Source organism: Cyprinus carpio, chromosome A5 (assembly GCF_018340385.1).
Source record: "Cyprinus carpio isolate SPL01 chromosome A5, ASM1834038v1, whole genome shotgun sequence".
Taxonomy (NCBI): Eukaryota; Metazoa; Chordata; class Actinopteri; order Cypriniformes; family Cyprinidae; genus Cyprinus; species Cyprinus carpio.
The window spans coordinates 11,742,422-11,758,264 of NC_056576.1; the positions used below are offsets into that span (position 1 = coordinate 11,742,422).

The window sequence follows — 15,843 nt, forward strand, 5'->3', positions numbered from 1 at the left end:
CATAAAGCAAGTGAAAGAATGAACGCGCAAATTGAGCTCACCGGGATGTCTTTGGTCTCCAGTATCAAAGCTGGTACGTGTCGTGCAGAGAGAGCCACTCTGATAGCACCGCGGATCCTCCCCACTAGCTCTTGACTGAAGGTGTTTTTGGGTCCCATCTTTAAGAACAGAATCACCCTCTCCTCTCCATCACTGTTGTACTGAGGGACACAAAGGCTGTCGGACACTTCCTCAAAGGCTTCCACTGGTTGGAGAGAGATGCTGTCTTACTACAATGTTAGCAACGTTCTAAATAATTATATGTGTTGATCATTATTTTCATAGTATGGCTGATAACAGGAAAAATATTTACCAGCATACATAATTATTTAGATAAAATTCGAAACATTTTGTTGTTTAAATGAAAAATCACAAAAACTGAAATTGTTGCAAATGCCATCACAACAAAATAACACAATGTATGGGCATTTTTTTTTTAGACTTTCTAAAGATAACATTTAACAATGTTATTAATTTATTTGTTTTCAAATACTAACTATAAGTGAGACACATGCACAATTAAATATTTCATATCAGCTAATATGCATCAGATATTGACTGATACCAATAAATTACAAAAACAATAAATATACACTACCGTTCAAATGTTTGGGGTCAGTAATTTTTTTTGTTTTTTTTTGTTAGAAATTAATAATTCCATTCAGCAAGGACGCATTAAATTGATTAAAAAAAAGTAAAGATTTGTAAGATTTTACAAAAGAGTTCTATTTCAATTTGAACTCTCTATTGATCAAAGTAAAAAAAATAAATTATCATGGTTTACACAAAAACATTAAGCAGTTTCCAAACTGTTTTCAAGATTGATAATAATAAGAAATGTTAATAATAAGATAAGAAGAAGAAGAAGAATATTACATTTATATATATATTAAATGTAATATATTATATTTCACAATATTACCATTTTAAAGTTTGTTTTGATCAAATAAATGCCGTCTTTGTGAGCTTTAAAATAAAAATGTACAGAACCCAAACCTTTTAACGGTAGTGCATATTCACTAATAACCATTATGGTACCAACATATTGTATATTTTGATAATTTAGCCTGTTCTAAACAAGTCCAAACTAGTCTACTTTTTTCAACAGGAAAAAATATGTATATTTCTTTCTCACCAATGTTATAAATTTCTGAGCTCCCAAACCGAACACCATTAGGATTCAAGGTTCCATCACTGAAAATACAGACAGAACAAACAGTGCTTTATACCATTTAGGGGCATTACTAATCTCAGAGTATCATAATACAGCAACAAAGCAATATTACAAGTATAAACAAAAATAGATGATCAAAATCTTCAATCCAACAGCAGATCAAAAAGCGAGGCTTACCTTCTCCCCAGCATGACGACTCCTCCCGTTTTTGGATTTATCTTACAGTAATCACCATGGGCCCAGACTCCTGAATGAGGAGATACACACACATAAATGGACTGAGGAGGATAAACAAATAGTTATAGAAGGAAGCAGCTACTGACAGCCTGAGAACGCTAATGAGGTTGAACTGTCCTGACTGGCCTTTTCCTACTTCTCCAAACTGACAGCAATAAGGCTTCAAGGAGATTTTTTCCGTGCTAACAAAAGCTGGCAGGTTCTTTTTTTCTCCTTTTTGCCCTCAGAAATCATTTAATCAATATGGCAGAAAAGCTGCAGCATCTTCTGAACAAACCGAAGCGGCATGTTTGTTTTCCAAATTAAAGGGATGACTCGTTTGCTTTCTAAATCAGACACACTTCACTCTGACCACTTCACCATTTAAGAGCTTTGAAGGAAGGCAGCACAGTGCATCTGTGAGCCTCTATAGGCAACGAGCAATGGGTCTGAAGCAATGCATTTTGCAATGATGCCCATAGTATCTTAAAATACTGCCTATGGAGGCAGTTCACTAGATTTTGAAAGAGATCTAGGGTGATGTCATGTGAAGGGTTACCTGGGAAGGTAGAAAAGTAGGCTTTGTGGTATTTGCTGCCATTCTCGTCGTTCCAAAAATGAGTGGGCTGGCACGGGATGGGCTTCAAACACACCAGCTCCCCACTCTCGCCCCAAACAGACTTACCTGAAATACACACCAAACACAACAGGTTTATTGAAGCTATAAGCTACAAAGGAAGTGTTTTAACCATTGTTAAGGGGTAATACATTACATTTATTAAATCATAATTCTTCTGCCAGTTAATTTAGGTTCTTAGTGTTATTGTAGGTGATAGTGTAAATTTATAGGCTTTAAGTAATATACATTATTTACATAATAAATCTACACTACTGTTCAAAAGCTTTTTTAATGTTTTTGTGAAACAGTAATACTGTGAAAAATTATTACAATTTAAAATAACTTTTCTATTTAAATGTATATTTTAAAATGTAATTTATCTCTATGATTGCAAAACTTTTCAGCAGCCATTACTCCAGTCTTCAACATCACACTGTCTTTCAAAAAAATCTATCTAATATGCTGATTTGGACTTCATATTATTTCCAATGTTGAAAACAGTTGTGCTGCTTAATATTTTTGTGGAAACAATGATTTATTTTTTCAGGACCCTTTGATGAATCGAAAGTCTTAAATAAAAGTATTAATTTCTTTTTTTTTTAAATCCTTCTGACACCAATATTTATATTTAACTACTTGTGAATCTAATCAAATCAGATTTCTGATCTAAAATTTAAATTTTATATTAAAATCATAATAAAAGAAAAGAAAAGAAAAAAAAGAAGACCTCCATGTCTTAACCATAAAATCAGAGATAAACATGAGCTACAGTATATCTCACCTTCACAGTTCCAGGACTCCACGGCCATGCCCAGATTTCGGGCCTGAATTTCCCCTCTGTAAACAGGCACCGTCATGTTCTGACCCATGAAGCATGAAATTATGTCTGTGCCACCTGAGGAAATATTAAAGATATTAATATACAGTTTTTAAAGATAGGTAAGGAAATCTCAAAGGTTTGTAGAGAAATTCAAAGACAGACAGATCTCTTGTGTTTCAGAATATCTTCAGAACAGATTAAAAGCTCTAGAAATTTAGTTTACTTTGTGGAAACTGATGTTTTCATTAATGCAAACTTGTTGGCATAATTTGCTGGTAGCTTTGTTCTCCTGTCTCCATTTATATGGATCACAGTTTCTATAGTGCAGCTCTTCCCTATTGATTGGTTTACCAGACTCATTAAAAGCAAAAAGAACAAGCTGAACAAAGGTGCACGAATATCCATTTGGTCCAGCAAACTCAGGCTTTCTTCAGGAATACAAATATAAAATGCTTGTTTCGTAACCTCATCACGTCTTAATCTTTTTAATGGCAAAGAAAAAGCCAAAAACAAGTTATATGCCATCAGTGATGGAGAGTAACTAAATAAAACGAGTGACACTACCAAATTAACTACATTTACATTCAAATTTGCCAGTCACAAACATTTCTTTCCAAAAAGTTGCAGTTTTTATATTACATATTTGTGTATCATAAGGTCTGTTTAAAGTACCACTAGTTGCATAGAAAATAGATAATACTTCAGATAATCCTGAGTGTTCATAAGAGATAAGCTAAACTCGAAGACTAGCCATAAATGTGGATTTTAAGTAACTTTCTCAGCAAGATCCTCCTCAAACCTTTGCTCATCCATGACAGCAGCTGACCTGAAAGAGGGAACTGACTGAAGGCAATAACAGTTTACACTGATGCACAATATAGCGCCCCCTGTGGCAATGATGAGAAATGCAATGGGCACTTGTGTTATGCATTGACACATTTTAGGCCTATAGTTATTGAGTCACCCAATATAAATACTGAACCTACAACATATGTGAGCAGCTCTGATGCTCAGTCATTATAATGCAAGCACAGAGAAGAGTGAGAGAGAGGCAGAGAGAAGGGGGGGTATTTGATATTGCAACCCAAAAGAAAAAGCAAGACAATCAATATTTCAAAATAATGCGGTTTTGTGGAGAAAACAGGGAGAGGTGGGTGTAAATAAAAATAGGTCTCGGTAATTGACGAATGTAATGGCTATAAAGTCAGATTATAAAAGACACAGAAAACAGGAGTGAAATAAAAAAGGGAAAGGTGAAAAAGGTTGCTGGGACAATAGATATATGTGTGTTTATGTGTGTATGTGACAGATGGTAGGTGATATCAGGGGGTCTATTGGATTCAGGTGATTCTGGGTGGCTGAAAGTGTTAAAGTTTCCTGCCAGCTGCCCCTCTGTGCTCAGGAGTCTGGCTGGCAGAGTAACAGGAGCGGCGGGAAACATATGCTCTGCTTGACATTGGGGTCAAGGTAAAATCTGCCTTGGGTTGGCAGAGGTCACGTATCTGAGGGGAGGGGGGGCGCAGCGCTGATCCTAGACAAAGCAAGTTCTCAGTATTTCAGAGGGTCAACAGGCTATCTGAAGACAAGCATTGTGTTTCTGCGCTGCTGTTTTCCAGCAGACAGCTTTAGGTAGCCTGACATTTCAAAAACCTCTGGAGTCAAGAAACGTCAGTCAAAGCCTTTTTCTGAAAAGTTATGAGGCTTATGTGCTCTGCATACGTGTCAGAATTCAATGAGATTGCTGTCATGGTATCAAATTTGTTCCAAATGGCAAATCAAAAAGCCTTCATGGCAGACATATGCAAAAATTTCTTCAGAACACATCATAATCTGTCACTCATTTAAGACAATAAGATTAAATTGTCTACTTGAGATTCACAATTGGATAATTTTTTAACAAAATTCTAAAGTTCATTGACTAAACTCTTCCAAACATTTACCACGCTAAATCATAACCATTTTAACCATATATTAGTTAACACTGTTATCGCTAGTTCGCTACTACTCTTAAGCCATTATAATTTCTATATAGTATAATATTATATAATGGCTATACGTGGCTATTGACCAAACCGCATCAAATGCCAGAACTAACCATTTTATATAATATAAATATAATGTGAATGTAATATAATAAATGAGCAAAGACTAAAAATATCACAGCTGTAGCCTCATAATAATAACTCATCCAGGAACAAGCACTGTATATAAGAAGTTAAATAACAAACAGCTCTGAAAGGTTGATTGTGAATAACATGACTGTAGCAGGCTGCCGCTGACCTGCCATGAGAGCAAAGCTCATCTGGTGAAACCGCAGGGAGAAACTGGGCACAGGTGGTGTGTGAGAGAGACATGCTGCGAGACCATAGTCACAAACACACACACACATGCACACAAAATCAGCAGTCCACCACAGCTGTTAATGCTGATGCTAATTTGTTTCCGCAGGGCCCTGCAGGCATCACACTGCAACACACACACACACACACACACACACACACACACACACACACACACTGTACTATCAAGAGGAGAATAAAGAATGAGAGAGAGAGAAGGAGAGAGCGAGAGAGAGAGAGAGAGAGAGAGAGAAATGGAGGAAGGAAGGAAAGGAAGATGAACAAAGTAAAAAGAAATTTTTTTTTTTTTTAAATAGGAAAGAAAAGAAAGAAAGAAAGAAAGAAAGAAAGAAAGAAAGAAGGGAGGAAAAGAGGCAGGTAATAGAATAGAATAGAATAGAATAGAATGCCCACCTGATATGGATCCCAGGAGCACATTGTTCTTAATACAGCTGTACACATACTCATAGCTCTGAGGCTTCAATGGAGATCCTGTAGAAAGGAGTGTGTGGAGGGTCTGTAGGTTGTGTGTGTTCGCTGTGAATAGGCAAGAAAAACAAAATCTATTAGTTAAAACAATATAGCATATCCTAAAGGAAATGCTACAGCTTGCAAGGCCTCAAAAGAAGATCAACAATAATAACCACATATATTTCAATTCAGATCGATGTCCCTACATTTTCATTCTGTAGCTAACATATTCAATGCTTTGTGAATGCCAGTTCATGATGTCTTTAAAGATGAAGCTCTTGGTGTGTTTGAGGTATTGGAGGAATTAGGGGATTTATATATTTGTTTTGCAATTAACATAGCACGCATTTAACAATTTTATTCAAATTAAAATGTAAAATGTTAAGCGGAATTTTGATATTCCCCAAATTCGACATTATATTATAAGCAGTCCTGAAGTATAAAGCACAGCTCGCTGTGATCTATTCAAACTGTCTATAGTCCGGAGGCAGATGGGTATGGCTCACAGTGATCAGAATTATGAACCGCATTAAGCTGTGCTGAAATGTATGCAGGCGACATGCCAGGCCACCCGTCTGGGGTCCCATGTAGAGAGGGTCTCTCGCCCCGGTTATCAGAGCCAGTGCCACACCCCACAGGCTAACAGGTGTTACTCTGAAATGTCAAGCAGCCAAAGGGAACAGTGGAGGGCCAGGAAGCACATTTCTGACCCCCCAACACACAATCCACTGAACCACACACATGCAAAACAAACAAATCCACTAACTCCTCCAATACCTCAAACACAACAAGAGCTTAATCAGTAAAGATGACATGAACTGGCATTCACAAAGCATTGAACATGAATATGAATTGTGCTCATATGGAAGTCAATGGCTACCAGCAAATGTTTGGTTACCCACATTCTTCAAAACATCTTTTTTTGCATTCAGCAAACTCAAAGAGGTTTGGAACAAATTGAAGGTGAGTAAATGATGAGAGAATTTTAATTTTTAATTGAGTTTTACTAAATATTTATAGAATGCAATATTAATTCGAATTTCATTTCAAGTTGTTTTTTAACCCCCGCATGGGAAACCACAGGGGCTCATAAAATAGTCTCCTCATCAGGGGAGTTACTCTTTATAAAAAAAATAAAATAAAATAAAAGACCTCTAATTCGATCGCTCTCTTGCACTGTAAGTTAATTCACTTTCAGTTTGTCTCATTGTTGAATATTCACAAGCACGCATATGCAGTTTAGTGAATGAGTTAGGGGCATCTAGAGACTGCTGGGAAAGTGGAGAAATTAGTGTGTACTAGGTGTGTCAAAAGACCAAAGTACTTTGGAAGCAAACGGAAGCTAAAAAAAATATACATATACATTTATTAATGCAGTATCAGAAGTACCGAGTACAGACCCAATCTGGGGCATTTGCCTCACAGATGCACATGAATAATCAAACATGTGCAACAAAGTGCTTTCTAACAAGGTAAACTGTAGATTTGTAAATAAGCAAATAATGTGCCCAAAAAAATCTGAACAGGCTTGAAGTATGAATGTGTAATGCTCGACAGTGGTATTGGTATTGACTGCTGAAATATTGTATAGTGACAATCCTATTATGAAAGAAAAAGTGAAGAAACGAAAGAGAGAAGACAGAGGGATTGTAATTCAATGCAGCTCACCAGGTTTCAGATTTCTCTCCTCCAACACAGACAGCCATTTCGCTCCAGTCCCAAAAATCGTGATTCTGTCAGCAGATGATAAAACAAATGGACAAAAACAGATGTTAACAATTAAGTGTATATTTTGAATGTATAAAAATAAAATAGCTTTCTTAGAGTTTGCAAAACTGAACAGCAATTTAGGGGTAAAATAAAAGGCAGCATCCTTAAGGAAACCTGAGGTACACGTGGTTGGGAATCGCTACACTAGGTCAAATCACCAATAAATATGAAAACCTAATTTCCACAGCACTTTAGATCTCTGTGCTTTCACTATAGAACAAAAAGCGGAGCACTTTGAGTGTCAATGAGGTGGAATTGATCTAAATGGCCTGTTGACCTGCAGAGGCCTCGGTCAGCCATCTCTTGATGGAATCACTCGCAGTCAGAAATCAGGTGGTGGGGGTGATGGCAGTGCAATATCTGAAGAGCACAGACAACCCTAAATGCTGTCAACATGGTTGTGTTAGTGTAATTTCCATTTGTCTAGCAGAGTTTTATACTGTATTCCCAGCAAATTTACAGTAGAGCAGACTTTCTACTATAGAGGTTGTATAATATAAGAAAATGCCTATCCCTAAATGCACGTGGAAAAGAATTGCAAGTGCAAGAAATGATCCTAACCGATGTTTAACAATTAAACCTGGTGAAAACAGGATTTCTATGTACTCCAATGTTCAAAATACACAGCTCCAAGAGCAGCAAAAAACATGTCATTCCGAAATTGTCAGCATATTGACGACACAACCATGAAATCTTTAATAAAGTGTGAAATGTATAGCACTAAAAACATTTAATTTTTAACCAGAAAATGGTAAGGTAAAATTAACCTATATTTGTCTTGAACAATCAATGTGCAAGATGCACATAAATATAATCAAGTATCCATCTAAATTCATTTGTCATTCTGTTTATATTCCCCAAAATTTCCAAAAAAAAAACCCCCCTATATGTGGATAGGTGCCATGACAACGTCCTGTTTGCGTGTGATTGGTGGCAGCTGGCAAGGCCTGGTTAGTAATGGGACATTTAGGATGTAAGAAGAGAATTGTATATGAAATGAAATGGAACGTGATTTCACAAGCAAGACATCAGTCAGGGAAAAATGGGAAAACTTGCCAGAACCAATCTAATGATATGACCAACCACTGATCTTCCTTCCGTTTATAGCGTTATGGACCTCTGATTTACTGCATAGTCTATCCATAGAATTTATCACGTGGTTGTTCATTTTTCTAATATTAAAGAAGTGAAGCTCGTCTAAATATTCAGACAGCTCATTTCGTAAAAGCCACATAATTTTGGCCCCATCTTCACATGGAAAATACAACTGGCAAATGAGACAAGCAAGTTTGGCCTATAGAAGTAAAATCTCAAGCAAATACAATTTATTTAGAATTCCTTTACAATATATAGGTGTGCACCAGATCTTAACCAGATATTGACCAGATACTTAGCTTATTGGTGAACCAACAGGTTGGATTCATCATTATCACCAATGAAGCAGTGAGAAACGGCATTCGGTTTCTCCAAGGCTATCCCTTTAACTCAACATGTCAATGCTTTGTGAAAGTCATTGAAAGTTCCACTGGCCCAAAATGTGTAGTGATACATAAATATTGTTATGTGGATTGTAAAAAGCCAATTCTTGACATTAAACTAGCCCAATTCATGTCCCGGACGAGCCCCCGGTTATGTTAAGGCCCAGCTTAATGGCATATATCAAGGTGTCTCAAAATATGGAGAAACTATTGTGTCCATTGTCTTACACTTCAACACAATCCATTCTTAGTCTCTTCTGTCTTATAAAAGACCAAAAACAGGAGCTATTTTTCTCCAACAATGACAATATGGGACAAAGAAAGAGTTGTCTATCATGACCAAGTCTCACAATGGCCCTTTGTGCAGAATACATTTCCCTTATGCATTTTCTTTCATCTACATGGACACCCCGTCTGCTTTCTGATTGAATATTGATTATTTGTAAACATTAAACACAATTAATCTGAAACGGGAGCAGCACAAGATAAAAGCTAATCCAGGATCAATACATTCATACGTCTAAACATAGTGGGACAAAAGAGAGAGAAAGAAAGAGCATGTTTTATTCTACCTGGTCTGCAGGAAAGGGGTAGATGGGCTGATTCAATCTGAAGTTATGAACTTTATTTGTCACAAAGGCAAATGTATACAAATTTGGACAGCATGATCAAATAAAGCCAAGTACACAGAAATGTTTCCCTGCACACACTACACAACTGATCGCAGACCTCGACAGAAGCGATGATCCCAGAATATATTCCCTCACAAACTTACTTACAAAGCAACGGAAGAAGTGTTTCTTGACACTATAAACAGACAACAGGAAGGAAAATCTTGCAGTTGTTTTATACAGAATTGCACAGAACAGGATAACTAAGAAACAGAGCTCAAAAATATAGATGAAACAGCACTTGGTGAGATGTTTGGAGAAGTTTTGATTGTTTTTTGTTTACCAGTTTCCCAATGCCTTGCTTTCTATTAGCTTCATTGTCTGTTGCTCATTACTGCCCTCTCGCTTGTCAGGATAGTGAACACAATTGAAGACTAACTGGAACATGCTTCAAAGTCTAAAACAAGCCTGGCAAGGTCGTAGCACCTACGACCAGTGTCTCAGTATTGTGGACACTATAACAGTGTTGTCAATGGGTATGAACTACAATCTGCAATTTTTGGATACAGACTTATAGATCAAAAGCATCAAGCTTGAGTCTTGAAGTGTGCACTAAGTTAAGATGCTGTGCCTTAAACTAGTTAGTATTACCTAAAAGTAGCCCGATTTGATGTTTAAAGGAATGGAAAACAAGATCTTCCTTGCTTTTTTGAAATAAAACAAGTTGCCATGTAAACACCCTCCTAGTCCAATGATTAAAAGGTTCAGAACCAGTTGAGACTGACTGCTTCATGATGAAATAGAAGCAGCAAAAGATCTTCTGTATTGTGACAAACATTTGAGTGTAACATTATCAAAAAAGAAAAAAAGAAATGTAGAGGGCACTTGGTTCAATCTATCGACTGTTGATTGGAATTAAAAGGTAAAAGATGGTGGGTTTGAACTACACTGAATGATAGCGTATCCACTAAACTTAAAAATGAACCGTCACTATCTCAGTAAACTCCAAACATGCCCTCTGACCCATATGTAAATTACACATTAAGGAATATTCATTCCATTGAAGCAATTCAAACTTGAAGATCAGCTGCTATCACAGGCAACACGCCTCGCCAAATCACATTTACTGAGAGCAGACCGCTCAAAAACAGTTCGCACAGAATGCAATCTTGCATTCAATATAGCAAGACTGAGGCAATGGCATGGAACTGAATGCAGACATGTTTTTAAAAATTGAGAAATGGCCAAAGACGCCATAGACCAACATAAAAAAAAAAAAAAAAAAAAAAAAAAAAAAAGTACAGCCTAAATGCTAGAATGTGTGATGTGTAAACTTCAGACAGAATGACAAACTGCGGTGACCTGTAGAACTGTGATAGGCTTACATTCAATTATTTGGAAATAAATATTTTTTTGTAACATCTATTCAAAGCTTTACTCATTTGCCACAATGCTCCATTTTGAAATTTTCTCTTTATTCAGGGGCTTTTTGCAATTAATATTATTAAACTGTCATTTCACATACACGTTCCATTAAAAAGTCTTGGTTTGGTAAGACTGATTTTTTTTTAGTTTTTGAAACAAGTCTCTTATGTTCACAGGACAGAATTTACTTGAACAATAATAAAATAAAAAAGCAATATTGTGAAATAATATTATAATTTAAAACTGTTTTCTATTCTATTAAAAGTATTGATTTCATAATCATCTTACTGAACCCCACCTTTTGAATGCCATTGAATTTAATTATATTAATTTGTGTGTAATTAATTATATATTATTTTTAATTGACTGTCAACCCTAATTAAAAAAATAAAAAAGTAAAAATAAACAAATAAATAAAATGAATATGTCTCTGAAGTGAAGTGATTCAAGCAGCACACATGGGTCTGGTGAGTAATAAAAATGTGTGTGTGTTTTGGCTTTCCCAAAAGCTGCCGCAAAAATGTCTCTATTTTCTTTCTCTTGGGAAGAGACGAGACAATGAGAGTTAAGAATAGAGGCTTTCACCAGTAGCCATGGGAGCTGAAAATGAGCATCTACACACACACACACACACACACACACACACACACACATCAAGTGTGATCCAAAGGAACTCCAGTGTCTGTTGCACTTTGATTATTTCTGATCAATAACAGGTAAACTCTGAAAGGAACTTGATGCCCCATTAAAGGTGGCCAATTAGACCCATCTCTTTAAATCAGGTTGCCGTGGTGATGTGGTGTCATTTACACAAAGGGCACAGCAGATGCTGGTGATAAGCACTGCCACACCTCAGCCAATTACAGCAGAGGCATGAGGGGGGAAAAAGTGACTGAAGCTCCTGACTGTGACACCTTCATTATAGAGTGTCTTTCACACATTATAATTTACCATTTACTTACCCCAGACGGTCTACAAGGTCCCAGAGCACATTGGCACTGGGAAGAAGAGGGGAGCCATCGTACAGGACCACAGAAGCCCCAACAGCTAGAGAGGACACCAGCCAGTTCCACATCATCCAGCCCGCCTGCACATAAAAAGAGAGATTGGGTCAGAGAATACATTTTTGTCCCGACTCTGACCAGACTGGGTAAACACACCAAATACAAACAGTGTTCAAAATGGACCATATCATTTTGAATATCACACTGGACTGCCCAGAAATTATGTGTATCTTCATTTTGCGAACCTTACTAAAAGACATAGAGGAAAGAAAATACATTGTCCTAACAAAGACATAATGGAAAATTATGTTATTCTGATTTATTAATAAATGTCCCTGTGTTATTGGGAACGATTCATCAGTGCACGTCATGCTAAAGTAGTACGTTTGTTTAAAATCTTTCATCAAAATGTAATGATTTTCTCTGCCTCTGAAATTACTTTTTCTGGATTTTTTTTTTTTTTCTATGTAATAACTAAGACTGTGGGAGTGGCGCAAAATAACATTATAATCATTCACATCAAAGACTAACACAATGAGTTCTATAATACCTGTAGATGTAAGCAATCTACATGCTGCTAACGTTCAGAAGTTTTGAAGAAACTGATACTTTTAATCAGCAAGGATGCATTAAATTGATCAGAAGTGACAGTAATGATTTTTAAAATGTTATAAAATGTTTCTATAAAAATATTTAAGCGGCACAACTATTTTAAACATTGATAATAATAAGAAAAATCTCCAGATTTTTGCCTTCACAATAAATAAATATAATATTATCTCAATAAATTATATTATAAAATATATTAAACTGATAAAAATTCAGTTTTTCCATTACAGAAATGTATTTTATAATATATTAAAACAGAAAACATTTTAAAATGTCATTTTTTTTCACAATATTAAATCCTCTCCCGTGGCCTCATGGGATAGTAAAGTGTCCATCATATGCGCACTGGTAGGCAGACAGAAGAAGCAGGTCATCCGTTTACTTTTCACCTACTGTTTTGTGAATACTATGAATTCAGACATACAGTACTACTCACCTAACATACTGTTTTTGCATACTATATAGTAGGAAAGTATGCGATTTCGGATGCAGTAAGGCATACTGTATGGGGCTGACAAAGATTCAGTCAGAGAGCACAGCTACTTCTGAATTAATGTCATTGGAGAAAGATGCGGTTTTCCACCAAGATGGTGTAGTTACTGCATCTAAGATGCAGATACATACCGTAGTATAATACATGATGACATCACTGTAGGTCATGTTGCCATGGAGAATGTGTTCTTTGAGATGCTGGATGAGAGTGCCCTGAGGAAAGGAGAACAAAAAGGTCAAACTGGTGAAACGTTCAAAGTTAATGTGATGAAGGGTCTGCAATATCAGAGGCGACATAAGAAAGCATGTGTTTGTTTTTCTGAATCTCAAGTTCTTTCTCTTGTGCTGGTGTTGTACGTTCAGAACTATTCTGGCAGGCAGGGAAAGGCCTAATTAGCGAACTAAAGGATCAGCAACACTGCATGGATTAAAGAACCTCACACATTCCTTTTTTCTAACCCCATGCCCTGCAACAAGCATCTAACACGTATCCTAGTGAAAGCATTAATTGCTAGCATGTTCATTCATTCGCTAACAGCCATAACCTGACATGACTACTGTTTTCATAAGAGCTCACTGAACATTGATCATCCGTAGAGTGAGAAGAAAGAAACGAGGTTGCATGTGTACATATGCGATTGTGTTGTGTTTTCATAGACACAGCGCTCTAATTATCCAGCACGCAAGAGAGGCGTCAGACACAAATGCCACGAAGGCTAAAGGGAAAATCTGTGAAAAATGAAAATTAAAACAGTGTTATACACACACTGACCAAGCGCATACGAAGTGTGATTGTGAAGCACAAAAAAAGGCAAAAAGATCAAGCACTGCTTTTGCCTTACCTGATTTTTCAGACAAATTTTCTGGTGCAATGGTGATTTTTGAATTGAAATCGTGGGTATGTCAAGAAAGAATGGTTGATATAGACTCATGTGGGCTGCTGCTGTGTCCCTAATGTTGGGATTACACAGGAAATGCATTCAGAAGGGATGAGAATGGTGCACATAATTGCTCATCCCAATTGCATCTGGGATGGCTTATGGTGTCTTGCAGGTTTTAAAATTGCCTCTTATTGCCATCTAGTGGTCAATATTGGTGATTCAAGAGATTTTGCGTGCTATGACCATAGACTGTATAAAAACAGGCTATGACCAACATGCATAGGAGGGAGGTTTACAAAAATCGTGCAGCAGTTTAAGACATATTCATATATTTATATATTCATATTTAGCTTTATTTTATTCAAGTTTTAGTACTTCAACTGAAATAAAATGCACAGCATCATCTATTTATTCCTCTTTTCTTTGTTTTGAATTATATTTGAATTAATTTTTTTTGTTTGTTATTGGAATATTAGTTTTTTATTGTTCATTTTATTTCTTAATTGTTTTATAATTATTTTTTAAAACCTTTTAATATATAGCACTTTGAATTAGCATTGTTTATGAAATGTGCTATATAAATAAACTTTTCAAGGAAACATTTCTAATTTTCACTTTTCAAGTCTATGTTTTTCATCTAATATTTATATTTCGTTTAATTTCAGCTATATTTCAATTAACAAAAACAATTTTTTATGGCTTTAATTTTAAAAAAATTGCCCTAAACTATGAGTATGCACACACAATTTTAAGCAAATAAAATGCATCAATAAGTTCCTACATTAAAAATTGATAATTAAGCTGTTGATATTTGTACACCTGCTAAACAAATGCTTCCATCTTTATTTTCTTTCCTTAGTCGTCATGTATGGCTCAGGGCACTTGGACTCTGCACAATGTCTTTGGTGCGTGCACACACTCACCCCAGCAGAATGCACCATGCACTTGGGAGCTCCTGTAGTGCCAGAGGAATACATGATGAAGAGAGGATGAGAGAAGGGCAGCTGCTCAAACTCCAACTGAGGGTCCTGATCCCCTTCTTTACCCATGGCCAAAAAGTCATCCAGGAACACACTGACAGAAAAAGTACAGGAGACAGAGAGTGAGGACTTAGGACTGAGTGAATCCTAACCAGACAACTCCACTTTCATCTGTCAATGAGAGAGGAAACAAAACCCAACTGATATTTCATAGAAACATTTGAAATGGATTTATTCTGTCAGTTTAACAAGGGCTAACAAACAATTGACATGTATTGATTTAGCTAAAGGGACAGTGCCCTGAAAAATGGATTTCACAGGATATATTTAGCCATCTTAAAGGGACAGCATTCCAAAAATCTGTCATAATTTACTCAACCTCAAGTTGTTCCAAACCAAACCTAGGTTTCTTTCTGCTGTTGAACACAAAAGAACAGCAGAAAGAAACCTAGGTTTGGTTTGAAACAACTTGTGGTTGAGTAAATGATATATAACATATATATAACAGTATATAAAAAATTTAAAAAAAGATCGTACTGACACCAAACATGAACGATAGTGTATGTACAGTATTAAACTGTGGTAGTTCATACTACATTTATATTTATTAATACAAGTATATTACACCCAAAACTCTTAATCATTGCTTGTCTCAAGTGTCATCTGTGTTTTATGACTTTAGGGCATTACAAATGAGCATATTTTGTCAAGTGAATTGAACTTGTAGATGCAAATGTAAGTATTAATGCAATATATAATAAATGTGATGTATTGTAAGCACACATAGATGCACAGACCTGTTTGGAATCTTGGAGAGGTCAGTCTCTTGTCGAGAGCGAACGTATGGAATGACCACAACCTTCTTCAGGTCAGGGAGACCTGAGAGAGATGATAAGAAAAAAATAAATACATTTA

The 15,843-nt window shown here is 36.2% G+C and overlaps 1 protein-coding gene across 1 annotated transcript in view; it reads right to left on the reverse strand.

Moving 5' to 3' along the window:
• Window positions 1-15,843, reverse strand: part of LOC109079369 (acetoacetyl-CoA synthetase-like) — a 28,159-nt gene that overhangs the window by 2,747 nt on the left and 9,569 nt on the right. Inside the window, exons 7-17 of the mRNA XM_042753790.1 lie at window positions 15,726-15,807; window positions 14,872-15,022; window positions 13,200-13,280; window positions 11,925-12,049; window positions 7,347-7,411; window positions 5,622-5,744; window positions 2,830-2,943; window positions 1,989-2,114; window positions 1,391-1,460; window positions 1,175-1,233; window positions 42-244 (exon numbers count right to left, since the gene is read on the reverse strand). Of these exons, the coding sequence (XP_042609724.1) occupies window positions 42-244; window positions 1,175-1,233; window positions 1,391-1,460; window positions 1,989-2,114; window positions 2,830-2,943; window positions 5,622-5,744; window positions 7,347-7,411; window positions 11,925-12,049; window positions 13,200-13,280; window positions 14,872-15,022; window positions 15,726-15,807 (1,199 nt within the window). The remainder of the gene's footprint in view (window positions 1-41; window positions 245-1,174; window positions 1,234-1,390; window positions 1,461-1,988; window positions 2,115-2,829; window positions 2,944-5,621; window positions 5,745-7,346; window positions 7,412-11,924; window positions 12,050-13,199; window positions 13,281-14,871; window positions 15,023-15,725; window positions 15,808-15,843) is intronic.